Genomic DNA, 12113 nt, shown 5'->3' with positions numbered 1-12113 from the left:
AAAGTAACATAAAATTTAAAATAAAATATTATATATATATATATATATAATAAATATATTATAAATGAAATAGTATTCTATACTAATTTTTTGTATTAAATAAAAAACTGTATTATTAATATTCAAATATTTCAACTAGTAAAAATAAAATTAAATAAAATAAAATAATCTAGCGTTAAAGTCATTCATAAAATGCTAGTAAAAAAAGTTATTCAAGATCTTCTGCAGTTTTTTATCATCAAATTTTAAACATTTTATCTTTATCAGTGATGATGATTGATTATTCTTACATCAATCAGTTTTTCCTCTGGCTACATCCTTTTCAAAGATAGAGACCTTTTGCAGGCTGCATGAATAAGTTTTTATAGTTTTGGAATTCATCTAAGAAAAATATATCTTAAACCTTATTGAAAAACGACTCATAATTTTTTTATTTGAGATATTTATTATAATATATCTGTACTTCTACAATAATGAGAATTATTTGTTGTATCCTCATCTCCTTTTTTTTCAATTTTACCCTTTAGTACTCATCTTTTTAAATTCAAACTATTATTCATAATAAAAAATTTATTTTTAATTTTATTCTTTTAATAACTACCTTTTTAATTCAATAAATTATTTATAAATAATCTATTTATATAATAAAAAACATAAAAAAATTATTTATTTTTCTAATTATTTTTAATAAAAATTATTTTATAGTTTAATAAATTATATAAAATCTATTTTCACTCGATCTATTTAGTTTATAACTAAAATGAATTTAGATTTATTTAGTTTATGATTCAAATGATAATTTAAATTATGACAACTCATAAATTTATGAGAAGACTTAATTATTTTAAAAAAATAATAATTACAATTTTAAAAAGTTATAAAATAAAATTAGTTTATTGAAACATTTATATGCGTTAAAGTTTATATACCAAAACATTAAAACTAAAAGTGGAAGTATTATTTAATTTCTTTTTTAAAAATTAAGTATTTCAGTTATTTTCTAAAATTTTAAATTTTCTTATGTTCTTTTAAATCAAGTCATCAAATTTTTGGTTGATAAACATCATGATTGAGACAGAAAAAAATGTACTTATTTAAATATATATCAAGCTAAATCAACATAATTTTTTATATCAAGCTTAGTCAACACAATTTTTTTTTATATATCATCAGACTTAGTCAACATAATTTTTTATATCAAGCTGAATTAATATATATATATATATATATATATATATTAAATTTATATATATATATATATTAAGTTGAATAAACATAGTTATTTTACTTTGTTTATTTTATAAAACTTGCATCATATTATTTTTCCCTCAGTTAAGACTGGATGGTTCTTACAGTAGGAAATATCTATTAAATCATTCAAAGATTAATCAGTTGTATCTTGTTGACATAACTGTCATTTTTAAATAACAATTAAGTTTGATATTGATCAGCTTACACCAAATTATAATCAATGTGAGTTGGACAGTTATTAGATTATTGAAGCTCATTTTAAAATTTATAAATATAAATTTAAGATAATATGATAGGTGCACATTAATTACTAAATTAGTCTAATATTTTCTAACTTTGAAAATCAAAATATCTTATGGAGGTAAGACAAACAGTGAAGACAAACATCTTGACACTCACTCTTATTGATCCTGTAACCGAAACAAGACTTAAAACTCCATTGTCATTTTATCATTTGTTTCTAACATAAGAAAAGTAGACAAAAAAAAATGAATAAGTACGTGTTTCACCAAGGAGGGTGACGTCTGAAATATTTAATTGATTATAAAAGATGAAGAAAACGAGATCGTTGTTGCTTCCCAAATGCATTCATGGTTTATTTCAAAATCAACAATGATTAATTATACTAAGACGTCACCAGCAAAATGACATTTTTAGTTTAAAATTTGATGTGTATTTAATCTTTTACGTGGTTGACCGATATATGTTCCATATGAGTGTTGTTTTAATCTATAAAAGGAACCTTAAATCTGTTGAGAACTTGAAAGACGTAACCATTGAAGAGAATGAAGTTACTAGGTTCATCTGTGTTGTTACTGTGCAGTATCATGATGGCAAATGGTACAATTTCTGAGCTTTCATGGAGACAAATCAGCATTATCAATGGTGAAGGACCATACATTGGTATAGTGGTGCCAAATTCCTTTGAGTTGGATCCTCTTCTTCGTTCATCAAGCTTTCAACCTCATCACAACTTTCCTTACTTCAATTATGCAGGTAACTTCATCCTAGCTATGAAGTTCGAACACGTTTTGTATTCAATGTATATCGGATACCAACACACATACAACATATATAGATAAAATATCTGTGAATTTTCTTTTTCTTATATAACTATGTACATGTGAATATATATAACACCAATTTATAATAATATAAATGGATACAAACACCACCTTATAAGCCGGTTTTATGAGGTTGAGTTAGATTTGAAAGTTTACTTTTTAACATGGTATAGTATCATAGCAACTGTTAGAGCCTACCTTAACAAGATTTGTGTGGACATATTATTTCACCCGCTATCGGACCACTATCAGACTACTCATTAATGCCTAGTCTCACGCTCGATATGTATATACTTCAGCGTGGTGTTGGAAGTTCCACAACGACTAGAGATAAGACCAATTTATAGTATATAAGTGGATGCAAATCTCACCTTACAAGCCGATTTTGTGGGATTGAGTTAGACTTAAACTTCACCTATTAACCCATATATATATATATATATATATTATAAAGAATGAATGTATTTGTCATTATTATTCAACCTGAATACAGTGCTCAGAATATACAGTCATGACAGATGATAAAAGTAAACAAAATGCACGCATTCGGCACAATATAAAAATGTTAGAAATTTTCCAAATATTTGATATTTTTCCGTTTGACAATGCAGGAAAACATTTTCGTATTGGTGTATTGGAAAATAAGAGGGTTGTAGTTGTTATGTGTGGATTGGGAATGGTAAACAAGCTTTCTATTCTACACTTCATATAAACTTTTGGTTATATTTCTCCTTTTGTTTTTTGAATCTTTTGGCTTGTTTCTGTGTAGCTAAATGCAGGTGTTTCAACCCTGTTGTTGCTTACTTTATTTGATGTGAAAGGAGTTCTTCATTATGGAATTGCAGGAAATGCTAATCCTAAACTCCAGATTGGAGATGTCACTATTCCACAATATTGGGCACACACAGGACTTTGGCATTGGCAGGTACAAACCATTCTATATATATATATATATATATATATATATATATATATATATATATATATATATATATATATATATATATATATATATATATTGAAAGCTTTATGTTGACAAGAGATAAGACCAAATGTATAGTATATAAATAAAGGCAAACTTCATCTGAGAAGTTGATTTTGTGAAATTGAATTAAGTTTAAAGTTCAAGCTATCACAAATAAGTTAAATTTAAAGTCCATTTTAAAACAATATATATATAATATTTTTCTCATCTTAAAATCATATGAAAAGTAAATAGAATATAACAATTGTAGTGTGTAGTACTCAAGAATCAAAAAGTGAGTGCACGAAATCATTAAAAGTAAACTATGCCCTTTGAAGTGCTTTTTAAAACTGTGTTAGAAAAGTTTGAGCAAACACTGAAATAATGAAGTATACATAACTTGATTGGATTTTCTGTAATATAATTGAGCAGAGGTTAGGAGAAGAAAATGGAGATTTCAACACAAAATTTGGTTATCTTGAGTTTTCCGATTACAGTAACAGCACAAAAGATTTCAACACTGATACAAATCTTTTGAACAAAGTGTGGTATCAACCAGAAGAACTTTTCCCTGTGAATGGAATTCCAGAAGCTAGACACCACATTTTCTGGACTACAGTTGACAAGACTTACTTTAAAATTGCAGGAAAACTGAAGGTAATTAAGTTAATTAAACTCACCTTAATTATCATTTACCTATAATTGGCTTCTAAGAAAAGCTCAAAAAAGAAAGTCATTTTGTGCAGAATGTTAAATTGGAGAGTTGTGTCAACACAACATGTTTGCCAAGGAAGCCTATTGTGACAAGAGTGAAGAAAGGAGTAGCAGCCAATGTGTTTGTTGATAACAAAGCTTACAGAGAATTTTTGTACTCCAGATTTGATGCAACTACTATTGATATGGAAAGTGCTGCTGTTGCATTAGTCTGCCTCCAACAAAAGAAACCCTTCGTTGCCATTAGAGCTTTATCTGATTTAGCTGGTGGAGGTTCTGCATTGTCCAATGAAATAAACGTTTTTGCCTCCTTAGCATCGCAGAATTCATTTGAAGTTCTTGTCAAGTTCATATCCCTGTTAAATTAGTAGCCTAATATCTTTCTTAAAAAGTTAAATTAGTGGTCTAATGTCTTTCAAATAATGTGTTACCAATTCATAGATGTTGTTTACACGATTGTGGTGTGCTAGAAAATAAAAGCATAACCAAAATTGTTTGAATACACACCATAATTAGATGGCATGAAAATTTAATTGCTAAAAATAGAAAAAATAAATTATCCTAAAAAAAAAACTGAAACAATTCTCTCATATTATGAAACAATAACTTTTTGCTATTGATTCTCTCTGCCTTCAATCACATAAAAGGTGAGACGGTTTTAAATTTTAGTTTTGAACTCGATTTCGTCCTTATTTAGTTATATGGAGAAACTCAAATAACATATTATCTCTTTTAAACTTTTCATTTATTTACATTTTAAATAAATCATGTGTTGAATTATTATTCATAGTTTTTCTGAGAAGGTGATGCAAATGTTGACAGACATGGCTACCTTGTTAGTTTGAATACATGTCAAAGTGCTGGTTAAAGAAAGAAACAAAGGTTTCACAATGCTGAATGGTGTTTGATAATACCATTTTTCTCTCTTCTGATCCATATACTATTGAGAAAGAAAACTTAAATACGAGCACAAGCAGTTACATAAGGACACAATTTGGACATCTTGATTCTGTATAATACAACCAGCTAAAAAATCACTGCTAAAACGAAAAAATAAAAACAACAAAAAAAATCTTCTTTAACTGTCCTTGCAGTAACATAAATTTGGGTGCAAATTATCTTTTAAAAGCCAGAAAAGTTCTTTCAATTATTGTGAGAAGAGGATTTGACTAAGAATTGATCATCAGTAATTAAAGCAACAAACTTAAAAGCACAATTTCAACTAAATTTGTTCACAGAAATGCAGAATCAAGACAAACAAATCAAAACTGAAACACCACGCTTCTCATCAAACATTGGATTGATTAGAGATGAAATAAGGAGAATGAGAGAGCCAAACAGAGAGAGAGAAAAGAAGCAAGAGAGAAAAGAAGCAAGAGAGAAAGAGTATCGTCGAGGTTCAGAGAAAGGAGTGCAGGAAACTCTAAATGCACATCTCTATCCCTTGATTTGCATCTAAGTCAACATCAACAACCTAAATAGACAATTGGGAAATAGGAACAAGCAACCAACTTCAGGAAGACAACATTCCAGAAATGACAAAATATATGAACCTCCCCTTGCTCTCGTCCGAATTACCAAAAGAAATTATTGGTACATTACGGAAAGAAACAGAGCTCCATATAACACACTCACGACTGTTCATAACAGCATCAATCAATTTCGATATAAAAATGGGACTTTGATTCCACAAGCTTCACATCCCTGTCCATTACTATGCAACATATCCTAAAAAGTAATGTAGTCAATAAGTTATAACATTCTTATACAACAAATCTATATGTAACATATCTTCCAGCAGTTTCACTCGGCCGAATAATCTTCACAACTTGACCACGTTTCAATCCATAATATCTTGCTACAGGATCTGTCACCTGAATCCTAGGTAGCTGAGATCCACCCCCACAAAAAAAAAAGGCACCATGTCAGCATCAAACAGAAATTTGAAAAACAATACTAGATATGCAACCCAAAACAAACACAGAAATAAACCAGAGTTTAATTTTTAATTTACTCAGTGTTTAAAATTTTTACACTAAATATGAATTTTAAAGTAATCCTCACAAAAATCAACAATCTTACGAATCCACCATTGGATAATAATAATAATAAAAAAACTAAAGTGAAAACTAATGCATTATAATTAAACTTAGACAAAAATTTGAGTAAAACACTAAATGGGGAAAGGATTGAGTGACTTTTTCACATATCTTTACTTAACTTTGCTCAATTTTATCTGGTTTCTTTTATATATTTTTTTTGGAAGAATGAAGTTGGTTATTCAACCCATTGAAAATTAACCAAAGTTAAGGAAAAATATAACTGAATCCGTCGCCCACTAAATTAACCACAAAACATTCTCGTATCATTCAATCGATTTTCCAAAAACAAGAAAAATATATATTATATTTCAGTGCTTGAATTTCTGATCATCCATCATTCTAGCCCTTATTTTAATGATTTCAGAACACCAAAGAACAATTGTTTGAAACTATAAAATCTCAGAAAAAATCGATAGGGCACGCTGAACATTTTCACCAAGCGAAGACAGTCACCAACCTGAGTTTCTTTCACAGTGTATCTCTCAATCAAGGTTTTCTTCTCAGCATCAGTGAGAACCTGATGTTCAGGGACAAGTTCATGCTCTTTAATATTCACCAGCAGCTCCGCCTCCTGAAACAATCCTCCAACATAAAACTCACATTCACAAAGCACAAAATCAAAATTGAATAAAAATGTTATGCATATAACAGTATACCAAGAAACTATCATAACAATCAACAATACCTTAATGTTTTTCAACACTATTGTATTTATTGCTATCATTATTATTTAGTTTATTACATTACAGGCTACGCTCATAAGTAGAGTTCAGTGATTATAAAGTGTTATGTTTTACAAAAGAAACAAAAACTATTCTACTTAAACAGAACCCCAATAAATTAAAACAAACAAGAGAAGGAAAGAAAAACCTAAAACCCGAATACCCGACCCAGATGAAAAAGTGGGTGGTTGACGCCGCCAATACACAGGTCGCGTCGCCCTGTCTGCGACGGGTGAATTTGAATAAAACATTGAAAGAGAAAGAGGCAGAGAAAGAGAAGGGGAAGGCAACCTGAAAAACCTCCAAGTGAAATTTGGAAGAGATTTCGCTGATGCAGGTTCTGGCGAAGGGGGTAAGGTTGGTCTGAGTGACGAGAATGGCTCTGTAGACGTTTTCGGAGTTCATGCGGTTAGTGTAAGTCTTCATGGTTTTGACGCCGACCTTGGCCTCCTCCGGGAAGAAGACGTAGATCTGGTCGCCGGAGTTGTCCTTCTTGGACTTGTTGATGACGAGGTCCTCACGTTTCATGTGCTCGCCGTACTTGGATTTGAACTCGTGCTTGGACATGTTGATCTCGAAGTCCCCCACCAGGAAGCCTCTGTCCCTCAGCATCTGCATCACCGTCTTCCTGATTCGGAAGAGCCTCGAAATTTCTTCATCAGGAAGCACCATCTCCTTCACTTCGCTTTTGCTCCCAAATTCTCTTCTTCGAAGTTACCTTTCTTCGTTTGCCCTAAAGTTTGCTCTTTTAAATGAAGGTGAATACGCGCCGTAATAGGTTTCCAATCCAATTGGGTCAAAATAAATTCAGTTTTTTTTTGGGTTAAATTTAGTTTGGATTATACTTTATCAGGAAAGTTTTAGGCTATAAAATTGATTTAACATGGTATTTTAACAATTATTTAATAATCTTTTTATAACAGAGATAATGTGTCACTGTTTTAATGGAATGTATATTTGAACTGAACCAATAGATTGTTGTTAAAATTTTGTCAAAAAAAATTATTAAAAAAAAATTTTCCAAATTGATTTGAGAGATAGAAGGTACTTGAATGAAAAATTTACCTCTTTTTCTTAAGATATTTTAGAGTAAAAGTAAATAGATTTAAGGGTAAAGTAGGTTAAAATTTGTTAATGATTTCAGTTATACGATGGATTAGAAAAACAGTTTAATAAAAAAAAACAATATTATCAAATTAACTTAATGTTAAAAAGAATATAAAATGATATTTGAATGAATTGGATTTTTCTTATAAAAATATATTTAAAGGAATAATTTTTTTTTTTTCAATTCAAAATATTTTTCCATTAGTATTCCCTTCAAAATATATGTATATATTTGAGTATGTAAATATATTTATAAATTTCTTAAAAGAAAATATAAAGAATACTAAAAGCACGTGATTTATTATATTTAGGAATTATTAATTACGAGTAGAAAAATAATATAATTTTAAATATGTATATATATTTTTGTTTAAAGTAGAATAAAAATTTTGTGTAATAGTTATTAAAAAATTATTTAGTTATTTTTAAATAAAAGAAATTATTTATTTATTTAAGTAAATAAATAAATATTTTTATTTTATTAAAAAATAAAATTATCTCATTAAAAAATGAGACAAATGAATTATCGTCATCATTAGTTCTAAAATGGCTTTCACATCAGAAATAATATATATTTTAGTTTAAAAAAAACTATTTTTTTATACCACCATTAGTGACTCCACACAGCCTCCTCCCTTCTAGAATCTTCCATATTGGCAGTTCTTTCGATGTCTGATTGACTGATACACAGCACTGTTTCTTATATAGGTTGGATCCAGTTTGTGAAGCAAGAATAGCACAACACAAATTCATAGTACACCATTTCCATCGTAATCATCGTCGTGAATATGGCTCCAATTGCTGTGGGAGATGCTATTCCAGACGGCATTCTGGCTTATTTGGATGATGAAAACAAACCCCAATCTGTTTCCATTCACTCTCTTGCCGCTGGCAAGAAAGTCATCATCTTTGGTGTTCCCGGTGCCTTCACTCCTACATGCAGGTCCTCGTTTACCCTTTTCTCTTTATGCTTTCCAATCTTCATATCTGAATCATACAAGTTAAAATAATCGGAAAAACCTTCGTGGGTATACCAGATTCACCTTTTTGACCCCCAAAGTTTCAGTATTTTTAATGAAATGTGAACTTATGTTTATTGATTCAAGATAATTTACAACTGGGGTGCTCAAAGTTCTGTTCTTTTTCCTTATCCAGTTTTTGTTTCAAGGTAAAATTCCCCTTTTGAGTAAAATTTGTCGATGTCGAGTGTTAACAAAGCAAAAAATAAAAGTGACTCCTAGACAGAAAAATATAAAACGTGGGAGTTATACGATGAATTGGGTGTTGGAGAATGTGTTCCTGGATCCCCAATTTTGGAGGGTGCTTTGCTGTTTCGATTATTGCGAGGTTTTTTGGATCATAAAGTAGAGGTGGTGGTATTTAAACAGTTTGGTCTTAATCTGTGACTTTTTAACAGCTTGAAGCACGTGCCTGGCTTCATCGAGAGAGCAGAAGAGCTGAAAGGAAAGGGTGTGGATGAAATCATCTGTATCAGTGGTAAGTATAAAGGATGAACACATCACTCTTTTTACTACTTTAATGTGCAATTCAATATCAGTATTAGCATAAAAATATGAAATGGGTTGCTGATTGGTTAATTTGAGTCGGAATGGTTAATTGCTCAATCAATTGATACTGATGGTTTAGTGTGTTGTGGTATGTGTTGACCTGCGTTTGAAAAATCTTCCTAATTCTTAGTGTTGCATGGTTTAATCTAAACTTCCAACAAGTTACTTGTCTAGAAAGTTGAAATTCACCAACATTTTTGCACTTCTTGAGCCCAGAAGACTCCTCCAAGGCTCCAATGTACCAGGTTTCTTTGTAAAAATGGATTCCTAAATCCAAATAGCTCGTTGTCTGGTTGTTAATATACTAACCAACCACTGATTGTTGATTTGTTCTTATCATCTTTAAAACTGGAAAAGCTTGCATGCAATGATTTTGAATTTGAAATTGTTAAACCACAACTATGATGAATAAATGACCTTGGTTATTTACTCTCCTTATCTTCTTTTGTTATATAGATTAAATTGTAGAACACTTTATGACAGACACTTGGTGAATAATGAGTTAAATCGTGATCATGATGCAAGTAACGAAAGTGTTTGTGAAGTGGCTAATTTGAAGTTTGGTTTGATTATGTTGCAGTGAATGACCCCTTTGTGATGAACTCATGGGCGAAAACTTTCCCAGAGAACAAGCATGTGAAGTTTCTTGCAGATGGTGCTGCGAAATACACCAATGCACTTGGGCTTGAGCTTGACCTGACAGAGAAGGGGCTTGGTGTTAGGTCTAGGAGGTTTGCTCTGCTGGTGGAAGACCTGAAGGTGAAGGTTGCCAATGTTGAAAATGCAGGAGAGTTCACTGTCTCCAGTGCTGAAGATATCATCAAGGCTCTTTAAACCCTTCAGTTGTGGCTTAGGAACCTTTGTTCTTTCATGTTCCTGTGACTCTTTTGATGCCAAAACTTTTAGTACAAACATTTTCATAGATGTAATTGTGTTGTGTGCTTTTACAAGGGCATGATGTGGTGCATGCTATGGAAATAAATAAACTTTTTAGCTTCAAGTGTTTTGGGGTGTTGGTGTTTAAAAACAACTCACATCAGTATCATGTTTCACTTCTTTCTGCCATTCATTACTCAGTCTACTATTTGCTGTTTTCTGGTGAAAAAAACAGTGTAAGTGGGATATGAAAACAATTAAGAGTGATTCTTCCTACATCTCACTATCTTCATCATGCATCCCCAATTTTATTTCTTTACTCTTCATTTAACAAAAAGTCAAAACTTAATTAATCAATTAATATTTCTTAACCACCAACCATATTTTGTAACTGTCAACAACTAAAATTTCTTTTGGTATAAATCCTAAGTTGCAGTCATCTTCTTCGTTTCCACTGTAGCTTAGCATTCTCTGTTCACTGCTTTTGTTTTTCTTTTCACTCCTTCCACTGTTTCACTGTAGCTTAGCATTCTCTGTTCACTGCTTTTGTTTTTCTTTTCACTCCTTTACTGTATTGAGTTGGTGGTTATCATTCTCTGACTGTGATGGGAGATCTGGTGGTGCTGTGGCATTGTTGGGTGAGATCTGGTGATTACTTATTCAAACAAATAATAAGTAATCAAAGAATATAAAATTTCAAAAAAATACATATATATAATAATTAAATAATTACAAATAAATTCAAAATAATATTTAACAAAATTTACAGATGATAATTATTATTTAATTCAATAAAAAATTTAATAATTATTTCAATTTCATAAAAAATTAAATACATAATAAATAATATATTATGAAAATAATAATATGTTAAAAAATAACAAATTCAACAAAATTTAACAAATAAAATAAATAAAAATATATTAAGAAAACATTTTATTTATCAACTAACAAAAAAAATTAAATTTATTATACTAACCTAATAAAATAAATATATATTAACCTAATAAAAAAAATTAAAAAACCTAGAAATCAAATCTAATCGCTATTCGAAATGCAGCGACAACTAACGCACATGGATGTGCGGTTAGTGTGAGCCGCCTGGGAAACCCTCGATATGTCGTTTCCCTACTTTCCATATTTCCAACTGCGGAAGTCTGCGACCACTGACGTTTAAGCAGCTGCTCTCCAGCGACCAACACCCCAGCGAACTCAAAAAGCACATGTATATATTTGTATGACAGCAAATACCTACATTTTATCAAGATACTAACCTGGACACCAGAAAACACCTGAGATTTGTAAGAAATCAAGCACGAAGGAGAAACACAAACAGCTTGGCACAAGAGGGAGGAGAAAAGAGGGGCAGAGGAGACCGGAGAGAACAATGGGAGAGGAGGGAGGGCGGAGGAGGGAGGAGTGATTTAAAAGGGGGTGTAGAGTTTGAGGGTGAGATGCAGCAGAGTTCAAGTTTTAAAATTAGTCAGCCTTTTAAAAATTCAAAATGTTCTTGTTGAGTGTGCTGAAGGGCATACTTTGAAATTAAAATATATTTTGAAAATGCAGGACGACAGTGAGGTGTAGGGAGAATGACTCAACAATTAAACCTAAGAAAACATAAGGTATATTTCCTACACAAAATCATGAAAGATGAGAAATAAAATAAAAGATGGTAGAGTCCATGAATTTTATCTATTTTTCCCTTAATTCTCTATCAAACAAATAGGGAAAATATTTAAAGTCTT

The 12113-nt window shown here is 30.6% G+C and overlaps 3 protein-coding genes across 3 annotated transcripts; 2 read left to right on the top strand and 1 right to left on the bottom strand.

The window, feature by feature from the left end:
• Positions 1 to 2037: 2037 nt before the first annotated feature.
• Positions 2038 to 4445, top strand: LOC108345444 (bark storage protein A). The gene is made up of 5 exons (XM_017584038.2): positions 2038 to 2247; positions 2927 to 2994; positions 3085 to 3240; positions 3712 to 3936; positions 4026 to 4445. The coding sequence occupies exons 1-5, from the start codon at positions 2079 to 2081 to the stop codon at positions 4359 to 4361; spliced, it is 954 nt and encodes a 317-aa protein (XP_017439527.2). The 5' UTR covers positions 2038 to 2078; the 3' UTR covers positions 4362 to 4445.
• Positions 4446 to 5631: 1186 nt separating this feature from the next.
• LOC108344854 (DNA-directed RNA polymerases II and IV subunit 5A) lies at positions 5632 to 7588 on the bottom strand. The gene is made up of 3 exons (XM_017583371.2): positions 7109 to 7588; positions 6553 to 6666; positions 5632 to 5882 (listed from the first exon to the last, which is right to left on the bottom strand). The coding sequence occupies exons 1-3, from the start codon at positions 7487 to 7489 to the stop codon at positions 5757 to 5759; spliced, it is 621 nt and encodes a 206-aa protein (XP_017438860.1). The 5' UTR covers positions 7490 to 7588; the 3' UTR covers positions 5632 to 5756.
• Positions 7589 to 8553: 965 nt separating this feature from the next.
• Positions 8554 to 10492, top strand: LOC108344669 (peroxiredoxin-2B). The gene is made up of 3 exons (XM_017583113.2): positions 8554 to 8867; positions 9342 to 9421; positions 10073 to 10492. Exons 1-3 carry the CDS (start codon positions 8713 to 8715, stop codon positions 10324 to 10326), a joined length of 489 nt encoding a protein of 162 aa, XP_017438602.1. The 5' UTR covers positions 8554 to 8712; the 3' UTR covers positions 10327 to 10492.
• The last annotated feature ends 1621 nt before the right edge of the window (positions 10493 to 12113 follow it).

Source organism: Vigna angularis, chromosome 8 (genome assembly GCF_016808095.1).
Source record: "Vigna angularis cultivar LongXiaoDou No.4 chromosome 8, ASM1680809v1, whole genome shotgun sequence".
Classification (NCBI taxonomy): domain Eukaryota; kingdom Viridiplantae; phylum Streptophyta; class Magnoliopsida; order Fabales; family Fabaceae; genus Vigna; species Vigna angularis.
This window is presented reverse-complemented; position numbering and strand designations above follow the sequence as displayed.